This window comes from Megalops cyprinoides, chromosome 16 (genome assembly GCF_013368585.1).
Source record: "Megalops cyprinoides isolate fMegCyp1 chromosome 16, fMegCyp1.pri, whole genome shotgun sequence".
NCBI lineage: Eukaryota > Metazoa > Chordata > Actinopteri > Elopiformes > Megalopidae > Megalops > Megalops cyprinoides.
In genome coordinates, this window is record NC_050598.1 from 7,489,098 (window position 1) to 7,507,223 (window position 18,126).

An 18,126-nucleotide genomic window follows, 5' to 3' on the forward strand; every position below is an offset into this window, starting at 1 on the left:
AAAGACCTGGACTAACAATTGAAACAGTTCACTCCTATAAACACTTTGAATTCTGGGACAGCCTACATCCCTCTGATTTGCCAGCTGGGAAAAAATTTTAGACGTGCACCCTGCCACAGTGAGCTCATGTGTTCAGTTCCCACCAGGCACCAGATGCACAGACCCAGGGGGAGCGGGCGAACCACAACCCCTCCCCAAAGTGGCCAGCCTTATTGCCCTGACACCCCTGTGACACCCCTGTGACAGAAATGGCGGGAGTAGAAGACTCAGCTGCTGCCACTGATGAAAGTTCCCTTTCCCTCTTTCTCACTGTCCCTCTCTCCCTCTTCAGTTCTCCTCCCTAATTTCTCTCTCTCAAACCCTGCTGTTGGCAGCACAGAAACACTGTGGTGCCAGACCACTCAAGCGATGTAAAGGACAGCAGCATAAAGCTACACTGAACATACACATTTTTTAACCTACAGCTCCTTGTGCTTTGTCTTCCCCCCAGTCTTCTCGCCTCTTCTTTCTCTCTGACACGGTGTGTGAAAAGCCCTCTTTACTGTCCTCTGTGGCCATCATTAGTCAGGCTTTCCCCATGAGGTCTCTTTTTGGACGGTAAAGGAGGGCCTTTATGAAAGACCACCGGCTTCCCCCCCTCTACTTAAGATGCCTTGCACTGTGAAACCCTCTGTGCTGCTGTCTCTACCCATGTGCCCCTTCCCCTAAATCACACGCACCCAAAAAAAACCAGCCATAGGAGATGATGTTGAGGAACAGCTTTGATATTAAGGTCCAGTATTTATGCACACTTACAAGAAATTAAAGGCCCAAGACATAAATTTCATCTCGATAGGAGGTACTTAAAGTACAATTAGTCTATTTTACAAACCATTTGGAGGGGCAGACCAGCCATATTTAAAGGCATTTTAAACAAAGATTAATTTAACTTTTATTCAGATCCTACAAAGACTTCACATTGTTTACATGGTATAGTTACTAAGAACTATACACAGGCAAATTCCATGGCATTAAAGTGATAAAATTACATTCTACACATTTCTCGTTCATACAGCTGGGTATTTATTTAACTAGTTCTGGTTGACCACCTCACACAAGCGTACATTGGCAATGCGCCACCCAGGGAGTGAACCTACAACCTCCTGGTTAAAAGCCCAGTTTATCAGTTTCAGTCTATTGTTGAAAAGTCTGTTTCTTGTCCTCAGCAATGAACATCCACCTCTTTTTTGCAGCAGCATCAGTTTACAAGTGACATTATTTCACTCACAAATTCTCCCTTGGATTTGTAAATGAAACTTTGGACACGTGTGTATTCCATCTGTCCTGAAAGGAAGATGTGTGTAAGAGAGTGTGATCACACAGACTTTGTGTGTGCGTATGTGTGTGTGTGTGTGTGTGTGTGTGCATGCGCATTTTTAAGCGCATTACTTATCTAGGAAAACTCCTCGTTAACAAGATAACAAGGCAATTCCGCTATCAGTTTAGCCAGCACAGCGCGGACCCACTGTAGGTGCTGCGATGACTCGATCAGCAGCATCAGCGCTCCGCTATTCTCCGCAAGCGTCTGCAGTGTGCCGGGGCGTCCATCACTGCAAACCCACGAGCCACAGACCCATGAATCACTTCGCTGCGTTTGAAGATAACCTCCAGCTCCAGGGGCCTCCCTGCGAGCCACACCCTGACACTAAGACAGGAGGAGAGCCACGATCATGCCAGATCATCCCCACTCCCTCAGACACTAAAGACAGGCTTCTGGCCTGTCTCGTCACCACCCAACACAAGTTAGGCCAGGGGATCTAATAAATCAACACCGAATCCTTGAGTTCTTCTCTTTCCTTTTCCTTTTTTCATCCTCCAGCAAAGTGAGCCTTGCAGAACAACGCTGCAGGCTTCTGTTAAACACACTCTGCAAAACATGTCCTGCCATTCGCGATGATGAGCTTTGATACCGAGATAGAGAGCAGAGCCGTGAATTATGAGTCTGGAGGGAGGGCAGGAAACGGCTGTGAAATGACACACTTCGCCACCTCTGATCCCACACCTGGGGAACATGCCGCAACCCCTGGCATTAAAGGGGGAAAAAAGAGCAAGGAGTATATCCACTTCCAGCTCATTAACACCTTAAGAACCTTAACTCTGTCCTGCTGGCCTTAATCATGTCATGGGCCTTGATGGCTCCTGCAGTATATTGGCATTAAAACACAGGAAAGAAAGTTTAATGTTACGTTACATTAGATTAGATTAGATGCATTTAGCAGACACTCTTATTTAGTGCAACCTCCATCACAATAGAACACAAGTGTATCCCAAGTACAGTGGCATGTGGCATAAATTAAATAAATGATCATTTCCTGTTTCATCACTAACTTCTTAAAAAATAAAAATATTTCTTAAGAAAATGTCTAAATAGAATGCTCTTTAATTTCCATCCTTAAATGTCAAGTATAACAACCCCCTGCGAAACACTTGCATTTGGACACACCCTGCTGTAACACTGGCATTGCTGCAAAAAGATCACAACATTATGATTTTCATTAAAACACTTAATCTTTAGCCTTCAGCAGACAGCAAGCAGCCAGAATGTGTTGTTTACAACTATGTTGCAATTTGAACACTGAAAGCTACACAGATAATTGAATTGAGGCTATTGCTGTGGTTCTAGATCAGAGCACCTCTGCTAGGGGATTAAGACTGACAACGTGGGGAAAAATTAACATCTCCAACAATAAAGTGTAGCTTCAGATATACCACTGAAGTACCACTTAAAATTTTCATATGTATAATGCTGATCAATAAATACTTAAACTTCATCGCATGAAGTGTGCAAATGTAGACCAGCTGGTAACCCACACAGTGCAGGTTTAATTCTGAAGCATTCTCTGTATTTGTTTTCTCTCCCTGGAGACTGCACCTGAGCAGCTGTAGGCCTCTCACAAACCTCTGTCTATGTAATGCTCATAATTAGCATACACACAAACACACACACACACGGAAGCACTCCCACAATCACACACCTACACATGTACAGACACACACACCACACACAAATGCACCATGCACGTGTGCACACACACACACACGTACAGACACACACACCACACACAAATGCACCATGCACGTGTGCACACACACACGTACAGACACACACACCACACACAAACGCATGATGCACACACACACACACACACACATACACACACACACACACACACAAATGAGCACATCCATGCACGCACACATGGGAGCTGGGGGTGGGTGGGGCGCAAAGTCAGAAAACCACAGCTAAACTCTCCATGGAGGCAGGGGTGCCAGAGCTTTGAAATGAGGGGTAGCTCCTGTTTCAGGGATTTCAGGAATTACCATCTCACTTCACCTCAAGTCCCACACCACTGAGAGCGGGTGCTATCTGTGCAGGCTATCAGAGACAGAGGGAGAGAGATTCCATCACTCCAGTGCACAAAACGCTGATCGCCTAAAGCATCAGCGCCTTAGATTTCAGACCGAGCCTTTTCTTCTCATCCAGCGTTTTGAGGATTTAAGACCTTATCCGTCGGAATGATAAGAATGAGATCACCCAGATGCTTCTGGAAGTCAAGCTGTTGCTGACGAGTGTCCAGAAATCTGCATTATGTTAATGTGATCATGCAGCACTAACGAGCGCGACCAAGCTGGGCTCAGGGAGGGCCTCTCTCTCTCAATGGGCCTCCGCGGCCTCCGCTGACAGTAGCATTGAAAATGAAGACAACTCCCCCACAAGCAGCGCACTGCATGAATACAAGCAAGAGCACAAAAACAGAGGGGAGTGCACCAGGACCCCCAGGCTCTCATAAAGCACAAACTATACCTGCTACAGTAGTTAAAGGCATCTTGTCTTTGCGAACTGCACACAGGACACGCAGTTAGTAAACAACTTTTATTTTTTACAAGATGCCCAAAGAAGCTTTGATTTTCAACAGGCTAATGAATCAGGCACCACTGCTATGCAATTTACATTACAAAGGAAATTTGATAGCTCTTCTTCTGTGTCTCTGCAGATGTGCTTTAAGACATTGTATTTAATTTGAATGTATTTACCATTCCTCTACCCCTACCTGGGCATGTACAAAGCATTCATCAGTAGTCCAAAATAATGGCATTCTAGCCAAAAGAGGGATTTTCCCTCACTCTGTGTGGTAGACTTGTGACCAAATCTCACAAGGGACAGAGACTGGAATAGCACATGGGTGAGAAACTGCACCAAAACCTGACATCCCAATGTTGTCATCTCAACATATTGGGTAAACCCAGTTAAGAAGGGCAAGCACAAGCAGTGATCTCTCAGGGCTGGCCCAGAGGCCGATCCTGTGCCACAGAGTTACTGGTCTCTCCGTATGTCCCACTGCAAGGTCCATCCCAGTTACAGTGAAGGATGGCACTCATGGATCTTCATTAACTCTGACTGACTTCTAAGAACTACCACGTACATATATATGCACGCAATCAGCGTAACTGGCAAGCATTCAGCATTAAAACACATTCCTGACCTGCCTGTTGGGGAATATTTATGAGCATCTCAACAGAGAGCCGTCTTTGCTAGAACCCTCTAGCAAGGCGAAAGAGGAGTGGAGGATGCCAGGTTTCATTATGGAAAATGCATCAATCCCTGGCGCCAGTTGCCTTTCCGCTTCGGCTTTTGATGATGTCATAATGAAGAGCCACCATGTGACATTACTTGGACAGAACAGACCATTGCATGTTGTCATGGAAATATCTTCATTCCCTTAAACATTTTCCCAGGCACCTCCAGGGACAGAAACATGTGAATGCAATACACCAGTAGTGTCCATTTACTAAATCACAAATGTTAATTCAAGAAATGTTGTTTTATCATTGTTATCAGTGTACACTGTAAAACTTTAGATTAAAGCCACAAAAGAACATAAAATATAGATAAATAATTCAGCTTAATTTTTAGTCTACCGGCTTTTCCCTATCTGTATACGAATGCCATTAAATACACACATTTTGTTTTGGGTATAGAATATACCCAAATATAAAAACAACCTAAGGATAAAACTGATATACTATAGGCCAACTGTCCATCAAATATTTATGGGAATTGAGATACTTGCACCAAAGTATCCCCAAACCCAAAGGTGATTGTCTGTCAGCTGTCCAGGAAAGTGGACACATTAACCCTGTGCAGTTAGGCAGCTGCATGTGGAGTATCACAGTGCTCAGCCTGAGAGGAGGATGAGTAAGACCCTAAGGCAAACCATAGCCACTCCAATGCCCACAGAGAGGGCAATGCATCATGGGTATGTGGAAACAAACACCTGAAAGCCTCCTGGAGTGTGTTCTCATTGGGCTGTGCTTCACAACCCCAAAGACACTGCAGTGCATTCAGGATGAATGTGTGAGGATGTGGTAGGCAGTGACAAAGACTGTCCTGTGGGTCCAGGGTGAACAGTGTCCTCCTTAAGTATTTAAAGATGTTTAAACTAATAACAAGACTCTATCAGTAACTCTATCAGTTACCATCACGAATGTGGCCTCTGCCTTTCAAATGAGTGTAACAGAAAAAAACATGCCACAAGCCAAACGTGTCCGGTACGAAGCCCCTGACTGGAAATGGAGACAAAAATATTTATATAGAGGGAATGACTCAGCTACATTTTACTACTCACTGCCTTTTGATAAGGATGTTGGTCACTTCAGTGACTGCACCCCCTCAAGACAGGGATCCTGGTCTTCCCACATAAGCTGTTCCCTCAAGATATGCATTTTCTTCTCCATGTCCCCTCAGGGAATCCATGTTTACAAGATGGATCAATCTCAGAGAGGTTATTTCATTTTCTAAAAAAGATGCACTTGCAGGCGATGTGAAATTGAGGTGGTGGTAAAGGAAACGCATAAGACATTACTTGCATAAGGGGTATGGTTATCAACTGTCATTGGACCACAGTTTTTGAAGAGGTCCAACTGGGCGGCAAGTTGACACATGCTCCAAATGCATGACATCACTTGTGGAGGTAAACTTTTCTGTAGGTCCAAAGCTAAATTCAAAGAAGTGGTCTGGGACATGTGTATAAACTATAATGTCAACATCATCATTTTGATATCGAATTTGTAGAAATGTAGAAACAGCTTTCAGACGAATGTGTCGCAATTGTATATTTAATGTAGTACAGTGACTACGTGCATGGGAAAACCTGAATACTTCACGCTTTGTTGTGCTAGTGAACCTAGTTTCATCGTTTCGCATTTTACAATGGTACGTAATTCAAGTGAGGAACTGCGGAGTAAAAGCTTCTTTTGGCAAGAAAACAACTAAAGGCACTTTATCGGTCCAGTCACAGAGTGGCGCTAATCTTTTACATGTCGGCACAAACCCACTGTATTCACAATGTGTTCTACTTTTGTAAACTACACCCACATGATAACACTGTAAATCAATGTGCGTTCTGTCTCTTGATGCCGTCTCTAGGGTTTGTCTGAGCATATAGATCGCTTACGGGTCCCGGAACTGTTAGTTGTCGAGTGCTGTGCCATCACCCGGTTTCAGGAAACTCATTTCCAGTTACTATAAATACAACAGCATGCTAACACACTCCGCGATAATATTAAACATGCAACATGGCACCATTCAAGCGACGAGGATCGTGGACGTCTCTTTTTCCGCAGACGGGCCGCTTGTGCAATTCGGAACACTTTTAGAAATACTCTGTTTCAATGATGTAACAATTTCAAATTAAAATGAGTCAATACTGTGGACACACAATAATTCTGTTAACTTTATAAGTCGTTTATGCCTGTTGCTCTTTGATTCCAGGTGCGTTCATAAAAGACGCACCCGTTTACACAGTATTGATGATTGCTAAAGTGAACCTCACTGTACAATCTCGGTCTCATTCGCGAATATCAAACTTACCCCGTGCGTAGACTCGATGGCCAAGACTACAGCAAGCATATATATCCTGCAAACGAAAAAATAACAAAAAATATTTCCAGTACTGTTCTTCATAATACCAATTTCACATCCATGCACTCGGCATGCGATCTACCGCTATTTAGTCTAGTAAGCTACTGTTGGACCGATAACGCTACCATAACGCTACCATAAATGAATCCATATAAATTAAGTTACACGTACCAGAATTTCATTTTTGCTCGGCTTTCGGAAAACGCAGGTAATAGCTGCCGCGCTCTCACTTCTTCACAGCGAGCCAGTGCCTGCGGCTTCAAAAGCGCTCATTGAAGAATCCACTATACGGTGCATCCACTTCGGGAGAGACGGAGAGCAGCGCAGAGAAAAGATAAGAAATTAAAATAGGAGACGCTGTTAGGCTATGCAGTAGTCACATTGGTAGGTGCCATGTTCTTTCCCAAAAGCAGATAAAGTATTTCATATTGTGGTGCCTTAAAAGAAAGAATAAAGTTAAACTCACAAAACTTCGGTAGTTGAAAAGCTCTTCCCCTGCCCGACTTGGTTCCACGCACAGCAACAAGATTTGTCGGCATTAGACGAAGAGAGGGTGGGGCTTCGACATGTCAATCATGATAGAAGCGTTCCACACCTATGGCATTTTGTAATCTCACTTCATGTGCCCCCTTAAAATTATACGTTTACTTTACATATACTCATATGATCATATACCTTTGTTCAGTTGCTCTAAAAGAAAATCGAAAATCGACAATCAAAAGTGATAAGGGCTGCCACAGCGACCCCCGATTTTCTTCAAAATTACTTGTCGAATCAATTTACTTGCAACGAATGAACTAGCTCGCTTTACGTGTTGTCATCGCTTTCTGTAAACATGGACAGATTATAATTACTTAATATAGGGTAGGCCTACCTATATTAATACTGGAATGACCACATAACCGTGAAAGCAAGTTTTTGCATACTGACTTTATACCAAGACAAGTTCTGAAGAATTTTTTTTTATTATTCCTATGTTATATGTGACATACACCCACCTTGCACCCTGAAGTGTATTGCTGACTAACGGCAGCGTCTGTGTTATCTTCATTTTGATACAAGCTTGACCAATCTTTGTCACCAAGGGAAATAAGATCCTATTTTCTGCAGTATGATATAGGATTCGCTTACATTTTTAAAGACCGAAGTCTAAAGTCCCTTACTGTTAAGTGATAAAGTTGCGTCTGTGTATTTCTGATTCTGATCTGGTTATGAAAAGGAAAAAAAACTTTTAAAGATAGTCTGCATGCCAACATGTTGTAAGGTTTGTGATGGCTAACTTAAACATGTTAATTAAATGAGGGTTGTCCGACGGCTACAGTATAAACAGACCGTTTACGTCATGGTTGTTCTTGCATGGTCATCTAAATGGGACAATGTTACTTGCATTTATTTCTGGTAAAATACGGTTCTCAATGAAGCTGGGGTATCAGTGACGCTTACAGCGTCAATGGACACTGGTTGTCTCATTCAAATGCAAAATATAGTTTTGTCACTGCTTTTTTATTGTGTCTGTAATTTGCGACGCCAATAAGCACACCTTATACGGATGTGTGGCACGGGTATTAAAACGTTAATTCAACACATTCCAGTTCTCCCTTATAACACTAAATTAACTTAAACTTTCTTTTAATATACACTTAGATATTTATGCGTATATTTTGTTTCAAGGTGGAAATTGTGTCTAGACAAAATAAATCAGAAAGGCGGACTAAAAACTCAACTCATTTCATAAAACATGAGCCTAAAACCCTAAAGGCAATACATCCTTTGTAGAGATGCGCCTGGTCGAACTTTGAAAACAGTGACACGTCCAAATCCGCCCAGATAGTCCGTTCCATTTAATTATGAGTCTGTATTGGCAAAGAGTTTTGCATTTGTGCAGAAAATATTCCAAAATTATAATGTATGTAAAACCTATTTCGTAAATTGTGCAAGATATGTATTCCTAAAAATAAGTTTTGCAGGAAAGGAACCTTTAGGGACTATATGGCCTCCGCGCATTGATACTCGCATCTGAAGGTAGATCCGGTTGGCAGGTTAAGTTGAGAGAGAAAAAGTTAGTTAAGGTTGCAGAAGGGAACGGTCCCAGTATTGGATAGCTTGGAGGCTTTAAAAGAATCCGTTTATTACTTTTCAAAAAAAGTTCTATTTTATAGCTCAGTCAACAGAAGAATATGACAAGTCTCACATGTGTTTTAAGTAGTACGTGTCAATGTTGAGTAGGCGGATTCTTAAGAAAAATGAAAAATAAAAACGTTAAGAGTCTGCAAAACCTCGTCGTGGGTCTGATACTCATAACCCTGTGCACCGGGGTTCAGGATTCGGAAGCAGCGGTGAGTACAGTTACACTTATTCATTTGTTCGCGTTTTAGTTGCATTTAAAGGATTGGTAACTGTTTCAGCTGAACTCAGTAGCAGATCGGGATCCCACTCATACGCGTCTCCCGCAGGCTAAAGTTTATAAATAGTGTGGTTACATTATAACATACAAGTGTTGCTTTTCTGGGGTTCTATTAATAAATATACACATTTGCGCCTGTTAAAGGGCAACGGTAAATTGAATTTATACATATCATTACATTTTTATTAATGTCATGGTTATTAAAGCGGTCTTTCGATGTTTTGGATAAGGGTCCAGCGTTTGCTAGCGTTTGTTCGTTTTGTAGTTGATTATGGTTGCTTGTCGCTCACAGACAGCGGAGAGCTATGCAACCAACTAGCGCACATTTTTCAAAGGTAGGTGCTGCACGGAGACTTGTACAAACATGCCGACTTGCCAGTTTCTGTTCTTTTTTATTGTGTTTTGTTTGTTTTTGTTTGGTCTTTTTAAATGGCAAGATATTTTGTAATCTGGTGTAATTTATCAAATTATAACAAGGCTGAAAGAATGTCCTTTCCAGTTTAGACGATTAGCTGTCGAGGGATCCTAATGGGATAAGAGGGTTTTTTAGAGGAACGAATACATTCCCGACGGATTCCCATACACACTGGGGATGCACTGTACGACCGTTTCAGTGACGGAAGTCCGTGCCTTACAACATAGTAATATGTGAAAGGAACACGAAAAATGTGCTTCCCTAAGGTGATGCTCAGAAGTTACTCTGAGCCAGTTTGCAGCGTTGCGAAGGATTCACCTTTGTATTGAACTCTTTGGGTCACACTTGGAACACACACTACCAATTACGGGTCAGTTATTTAATTTTCTTTTTCAGTTAAGGTAGTGCCGTGCTCCACAAAACGCCCTGAAGTGTTAAATCTGATATTCGGTTTACGAATTTTGTTTTAAAAACAATACCATGAAAAATATACTTCATTCACAGACTGCATCCTGCCGTTACACATCATAAATCGGACATTTGTGTCATGTCCCAACTCTAAGACATCTTGTCGCTCAGATGTACGTTTTCACCCTCAGAAGATCAGCATAATCACATCACACAGCAATACTGGTGTAAACGTTGAGACATAACATAATTTTCCAAGAATCAGCTGATCTAAAATGAAGTAGACCGTACAAGAAGTGTTTGTTCTCTCTCCTTGATTTTATGATAGTGTCCTTTAACTCAAATCTTGCACTGAAAATGTAACTGTTCCCATTGCAAGGCAGTGAACGATTTCAGAAAAGGACATCGAAAGTCATCTAAAGAGTCAGGAATTCACAACCCACCTACCCTATACCTATGCAAATCAGTCCAGCATGTTTGTAGAAAATTAAGAAACACTTATGTAACTTGAATAAGGGCATATGAGTGGAAGACAAACTTCAGGTTCCACTGAAGCAATGCTCCGCCTTAGCTTTAGGGGGTCAGATGTAAGCTTCTCCTAGTGAAGATAAATGGAAGGCAAAAGAAAAATGTGTAAGATAATTGAGGTGGTAAGATGGTCTATATTCACAGCAACCTAACAGATGCAAAGCACAGGTTGTGAAACGTGCACTTTTGAGACATGCCCATAACCAATCTGCAGCAACAGTGTTGGTAAGAGGTCTCCCCTTCACTGGCCTTGCTCTTCCCTAGATTGGCTTTAGGGATGTCCACTCTTTCCTTGAAGAGGGGTGTGTGTGTATGGGGGGGTGGGGCAGTCTTTTGTGCCGTGGTACAATCTCCCCTGTCCCCACCCCCTCGACAGAAAGCAGGGGTTCAGCCCCTGTCACATTGCCAGGGAATAGCGAGGGCCTTCAAAGCCACATGTAACCCTTTGTGAATATATACTCAGAAAGGGGAGCCCAGAAAGGGGAGCCCAGAAAGGGGCGACGTGGGGACTGTGACTGTGACACAGCCCATTGTTCAGTGGCCTTTCAGTCCACTTCCTCCGAAAGACCACCCCGTCCCATTTGTCCATTGGAATGACGCGTGAAATGCTCACATAAATGCACAACACAGTGGAAGTGGTTCCATGTTCCTCCACAGATTAGCCTGCTCAGGAGAGTTTACCCAGATGAGACCCTGAAGCTAGGAGGCAGGCAATCATTTCTGGAAGAACGTGCACAAGTTATAAGTCCCTCATTTATGATGCAGTGACAGGTGAACTGATGAAGAGTGTGCATAAGAGAAATAATATACTCATACCCTCTCCTTTGTAACTAGGTATTAACAGTTCCTCCACCCTGCTTATTTTAGTTCTTAAAATCTTTGCCATAGTAGAGGAGTTAACCCAACAAACTGCCCTATTACTTGTGAAGAAAATTGAGTCCTACCAGGTAAGTCCTTAGAGCAGTATTTTCACTAATGTATTTTTCATACACTATAGTCACTGAAACATAGCAGTGCACTGATAGAGGTTTTATAGGTCATTGCTGTTATCAGATGTTTGGCCAACCACAGAAGTTGACATCAGTGCAGATGTTTCTGTGAAAATGTATATTGTGTGTTTGTGCAACACAGTCATCTAAGTGATGACTGTAAACTGAATGGGTGCAAGAAAGATAATAGGAAGTTTGTGGATGTGTCATTTGTGGTTTTGTGCTGACGCTCTCACATTTATATCAGAACTCACATGTGCTTATAATATTATTACACAAATACACATTACACACTTGTTTATTGCATTATTACATTACATTAACATGTTTTTGCACCAGGAACAAATCCAAGTCCATTATTGGTACAGTACAGTAGTCATGGCCTTTCCTTTTGGTGGGGATCTCTGCATCCTCTGTGAATGTAGGACAGGCAAACTGAAATGCTGAACAACAAGATTCCTATTCTTGAGGCATAGAAAAGAGAATCAAAAAGCACAGTGACCAAATAACATTAAAGAATCACATAACATTGAAGAATTATGTTGTTATTGGGCATCCTAGTAGTTCTTCAGCAGGAATTGTGGGCACTGAACCTGAGGGCATGCGAAACTTTTGCAGTGTGAAATCCACATTATTGTACTGTATGGTTGAACATAACTTGGATGTGCAGTAGGAGATGCCTCTGAGCTCCAAATGAGCTTTTGGGAAAGCTCACAGCTGCAAGGTCATCCCTGAGTGAAAGGATGTGCATGGAGATGATGTGGAATAGCGTGGGAAGTACAGCTTCTGAGGAAGACCACATGCTGTAAAGCAGGGATCCAAAGTATTGTACAACGAAGTTGAAACCCAAATTGCCAACAGCAGAAATTGACGATCATCCAGTGCAATAAGTTCCACTAGATTTTCACATTATTTTCCTCTCTGCTCAGATTGTTGCAGTCTAATTTCCGAGAGCATCACAATAATTACTGCACAGGGAGAGGTGTGGCGTTTTGCTTTTTCAGTGTACAGGTGACTGATTTTTTTCCCTCCAGTTGTGAGGTGAAAAGTGCTCAGATGTTTAGCAGACTGGGGTTGAGCTTCCTCCTCCGTGTGCCTTTTAACTGCAGTTTGGTTGTTTCTGTCACTCTAAAACTTTCACACTAGCTAGCTTAACCTTAAGCTGCACAGCATATGTTGTATGATTCACCACTTTGGTCATTGAGTAATGTAGGTTGTAGCTACGTCTGAGTCACACTTAATGCATTACAACAATGATCAAGAACTTAAAAATACAGTTGGCCGATAACAATTAACACTTTATTGATCTGTTGTTAATGACAAAGCCCTGCATTAGAGCACCCCCAGTGCTGACTTGAGGTGTTACACTTGAGGCCGGAGTGGAAGCAAAGGCAAGAACAGCTATAAAAACAAAACCTTTATTATGTGGGTATGATAATGTAACTCATGTTATTGGCAAAGACTTGTTTAGAGAGAATAACGGGCAGTCAGTCAGGATTACATTAAGAAGGAGAGAGTGGTGCCATGAGGGAGTACAGTAGTTCGAATGAATCTCATTTCTGTTGGGAATGCTGATAGAAATATAGGTGAAATGGTTGTGTCCCACTGTGTGGGTCTTTAAGAGAGACAAGCTGTCATAAATTTACTCCAGCATCTATCCTGACGCCATCTCTGCTCATGTATCCCAGGGGCTTCCCGGTTTAACTCCACGAAATTGGAGTCTGGTTTCCACAAAGCCCTTTCGTAGTTTGACTTGTAATGGAGGGGAGGGAGGAAACAACTATCCCTGAAAGAGCTCTCCCCTGAGGGGCTACCTAACCATGTGAAAATACAGATGGTGTTCCCTCAGCCTTCGTCCGACAGATGCAGAGAGAACAGTTTTGAAATCTTAATCTCTTTTAACATTACTGCACGGGCTTATTGCTATATCAGTGAACTGTACCAACAGGCATGACTCCAGCTTTTGGACGGGGGCCTGGGCTGCAGTAGGTTCTCATTACTGTAAACATTCTGCGGTCACCCAGTCCCTATTAATATCAATAAGCAGTATTTGACTGGTCAGAAAGTGGTAGACTCATTCATTCGCCACCAGTGTTGGCGATGGGAGCACATCACAGTGAATTTTTGCAAAAAAGTGTTCAGGTGTGAAAACGCAGAACTCGGGTTATGGGCCACCCTGCCCCCAACTTCTCTGACGAAGTGCCACACTTAGACAGGAGTACATGTGGAAGAGTGACATCTGAAAACAAGTGAGTTGTTTGCCTTTGGCCTTAACTTGTGTAGTTAGTTGTGTAGTTAGCCACAGAAGATCAGGCTTGTGGGCAGGGATAGAGCTCCAGGTGTGCACTGTGTAAGAACAATGACAGGGAAACAGAATTTACAAGGAATTATTCTTAGCTTTTAGGCTTCCATTTAAACACCATGCTGACTGTCACTATTGCAGTAGATTTCCATGGCTGGATTCTATCTAGTGATTGTCATGTTACCTGCAGGTGACCCCTAATGGCTCTCTTGAGAGCGAGGGAATGGCAATGGCTCCCGATCAGGCAGGAAACCTTCCGGAATTGTCTGTTTTGCATCACACTTTGGATGAGGATAGGCGATACTCTACTAAGTCGAAGAAGAAAATATAAAGGGGGATTTATACTTTCACTGTAATGTTGATTACTTGGGGGGCCCTGTCTGTGTCTCTTCTCTGACATAAACACAGGAGACAGATAATTAAACCTCTCTGTGTTTCCAGCCAAGTGCTTTTAATATCTGCAGTCTGTCTCTTCTTCTATTCTTGACACACTGGGTCTCTATTCTGCCTGTTTTCAATGGTGTCTTGTTGGTAATAAGCCTTAATATTAAAGGAGCACAAAGAATAGAGGTATACATTCTCAGTGCTGTGGTTCTGAAGGTGTATGTTCTGTGGGAGATGAGAAACTCCACAATGGAAAATTTAAAATGTCAACATACTGCTTGTGTAATTCATTACAGTATTTGCTTGCTAGACAACCTTATCTTAAATGTTTTATGTGCTGTGGCTCGCAGTTTACATATTCATTAATATAGCTTGGTGTTTCACTGAAGTATTTCAGGTTGAGAACTCAAGAATACCACAGGAACCCCACCCCACCTGGAATCTAAACTGTGACTTTTCTGCTTTCCATCTTAGGTTCTTAACCGTTTCATTTTATGTCACATTAAAAAAATCTGTCATTTTAGGCAATCAATTCATTTTGGTGAGAAATTTTGATCAACAGTTATTCTGTTTTTTGGTATACCTGTAAATGCTCGTTTGCATGCGCAGGTAAAATAACTCATGTCTCCTCACCCCAAGCCTGGGGCCCCCTAGTGGCTCCTTTTTGGTCCAGGCTGTTTGAAACTCAGCAAATCTCCCTTAGAATTGAACCAAATGGACTTAAAACCCTCTTCTCCCTCACTTTTTTCATTTTGTGTACACAGCTAACTATTATCTTCAAATTTTAATGGTAAAATTCCCTAGAAATGTATCACTGAATTCCCTGCCAGATCTGATTGGTAAGGTTATACCCTTTTGCTCCTATATTGACACCATGCATTTGTTGATAAAAATCTTAGTTTTGCAAGTGCAGGGAGCTTAGTTGTAATTTATACCATAGGGGTTTTCCTTTGATTTGTTCACAGTTTGTACATCTGAGCGAGTGAGTACGTCCTGTTACTGTGGGGTGTAAATACAGGGCTAGGACAAGGAAATCAAAGCAAGGGGGTGACCCCGTGTCACCAGTGGAACCCGCCTTCCACATGGGTCTGTATTGTCTGCCCTGCTGTCACTGGGAACATCTGTCTGTAGCCGCGATTCATTCACCTCAGACATTTCCAGACAGGGTTGTACTCTTTGGCCCGGGGGAAGGCGGGGCCAGCAGGGAGGAGCTCCTCCAGGAGAGCACACAAATTCCAGCTTTATCTCACCTGCCTGCCTCCTTTCACAAGCTCTCAGGCAATCAGCCTCTTTCAAAACAGATACCCCAAACACAGGCACTTTTTCTTCAACAGTCTCTTTTGAGTATTGGGGGGCGCGTTGTTTTTTTTCTTAGCTGCAGGTGTTTTTTGGGTCTGCTGACAGTGAAGAGGAATTGAGGTCGACCGCTGTCAGGAGCCTTACATAAAAGTATATGAGCGTACCTTTTCCCTGCTTTGGGCTCCTCACCCATTCAGAGGTAGAGATATTGAGATACCCCACAGTGTTCAGGTGTGATACAGTTACGCCGCTGCTGTTACAATGCTGTCTGTTACTTATAGGAATTTTACAAACAACATTTTTACGGTCAAAGAGCAAAATGGCATGCTGCAGACAGACTCCCCACCTCTTGCCTCCCAAGCTTCAGAGCTAATAGGAGGATGTAGATAAGATGTAACCATACACAAAAGGAATATTTCCAGGCCCCTGTGCCTTCCTATGTATATCACATGTAATTTCCTACTTTTAGCTGTAAGGAAGGTCTTAAATGTTCCTGGACTGGCTGGGGGCTTCATCTGCTTGGAGAACCCCCTCAGTCAGAGTAGGGTGAGCAGAAGCTTCTGTGCAGTGTTGACACCCCAGTGCAAACTGACTGTAAATGCCATTTGGCATTAACAGGTGGGGGACGACTTTTTTTTTTTTCTTAAGGGCCTCAGTATTTGGTTTACTAATTAGAGCACCTCACTCTGTCCATCTGGCTTCCCCTCCTGGTCTTCTTCTGGGGTATAAAAGTAAACTGTAAATGTTTGTTAATGCTGCTCTGGCAGATGTGCTATTTACAGCAAGCTTATTACTGTTTGGTCTGAATGTAGGAGTTCACCAAGCCCGCTTCAACTTTTGGCCCTCTGTGGAATTCGGGAATGTGCCGCAATTCGAGCGGGTTTAACCGTTGAACACATTTTTAAATGACCCTCTTTTGGGATGGAGGCTCCCTATTTAAACAGTACAGGTTTATCCTTTAGCCATTATTAACATTTGCGTCTCAGCTACAAAGCAACACTTCCCCAACTCGGTCCTCCTCCCAAGCCAGTCTGTTGTTCAGTTAAAGCCACTGAAAACATGCGTTAAAGTGGTTTATAGATAACATCTACCTTTTTTGCGGAGACTGAATGCCCGCCTGTGGAATGAAGAGACAGAACTTTTCAATTAAAGTAAAATTAAAATAAATATAATATATATAATAATAAAAATAAAATAAATCAGTTTCAATTAAAATAAAACAGCAGGGCACAAAGAATGGGGATTAGGCATGCATTGGAGTTCTGCTCCAAAATAGCAAAACAGCAGTGGTATTTTTTAAAGTGTGTTGCCTCAAGCCCAAGACTTAATAATTCTACATGACATTTGTGTAGACACTAATCCTAGTGCAGGTCAATGATAGAGGCAGCACTCTGTGAAGGTGTTTGTGGATTACCCCATAGAATGCCCCACTCTAGTGTCTCAACTGAAAGAACGGGCTTAGCCTCATATATCTCAGCTGAGCCCAAGCCTATCAGTTCATCTCAGACTGCAGGAATGCTCCAACTTGTGCCATTTGCACGGGGGGGGGGAGGGGGGGGGGGGTACGTCTCAGAGGTCTGAAAGGAGATCCCTGATCCCAGACTGAAGACATCAGTGTTATCACCTGCACATCCCAGCAAGCAACACTGAAACCGCTGGTGGCGGCAGAGGCAACAGCATGGAGGCTGATGGAGTGTTGGGTAATCCAAGCAACAGGCTCCAAAACTTTGTGCTCGCTATAGGGCTGTAACAATTATTCTAACTGTTGGAGTGCCCTCACGTGAAAGAAATAATTTGACTATCTATATCAATTGTCCTTTTTGAGCTGCTGACCAAAATTCAATGTGGCGGGTGAGGAATGGTCACAGACTAATCTGAGCAAGACTGCATAGAGCCCCCAGCTCTTTGGAAATCAAAATGCATAAGGGACGTGTCGGGTGCTCTCAGCGAGTCTGAGATACTCTGGCAAATGCGCTGCCTGTATGTTAGAACATCTAAAATGAAAACACCCTCATGAGTTCAGGAGCTGTGAGACAGAAGACATATCTATCTGGTAAGGGTTCTGAGTAAGTTGAAAGGGGCATTGTGTTTCTGGCTAGGGCTTTTGCTGGAGTTGACCTTCCATTATTTGTTCTTATTTTTGTTAATGATATTTATGCAGGGATTTTGACAGAATGACAAAAAAATTCCCAAAACCACACTGATGGTCAGGTCACAGGGAGAAAGATAAAGATCACAGAGGCTTGCTTCAATTTTATGAATGGATTTTAATAAGACTTGATACAGATGACCTCACTTGACACAAATCATAACTGTGGCAGTATTAATAATAATTTAACGGTTTTTAAATTGCGTAGGGATTATCTTAAGATTCTCTGCCTGAATCTTCCTTTGGAGCTGCTTCATACCTAATAACACATTAAAGCATCATGCCGA

The 18,126-nt window shown here is 42.5% G+C and overlaps 2 protein-coding genes across 2 annotated transcripts in view; one reads left to right on the forward strand and one right to left on the reverse strand.

The window, feature by feature from the left end:
* col4a6 (collagen, type IV, alpha 6) overlaps positions 1-7,489 on the reverse strand; it is a 101,830-nt gene extending 94,341 nt beyond the window's left edge. The window contains exons 1-3 of the mRNA XM_036548467.1: positions 7,428-7,489; positions 7,133-7,261; positions 6,911-6,956 (exon numbers count right to left, since the gene is read on the reverse strand). Coding sequence (XP_036404360.1) covers positions 6,911-6,956; positions 7,133-7,143 — 57 coding nt within the window. The 5' untranslated portion in view covers positions 7,144-7,261; positions 7,428-7,489. The remainder of the gene's footprint in view (positions 1-6,910; positions 6,957-7,132; positions 7,262-7,427) is intronic.
* A 1,562-nt stretch (positions 7,490-9,051) lies between these two features.
* The window catches only part of col4a5 (collagen, type IV, alpha 5 (Alport syndrome)), a 57,414-nt gene continuing 48,339 nt past the window's right edge, over positions 9,052-18,126 (forward strand). The window contains exon 1 of the mRNA XM_036547739.1: positions 9,052-9,297. Coding sequence (XP_036403632.1) covers positions 9,205-9,297 — 93 coding nt within the window. The 5' untranslated portion in view covers positions 9,052-9,204. The remainder of the gene's footprint in view (positions 9,298-18,126) is intronic.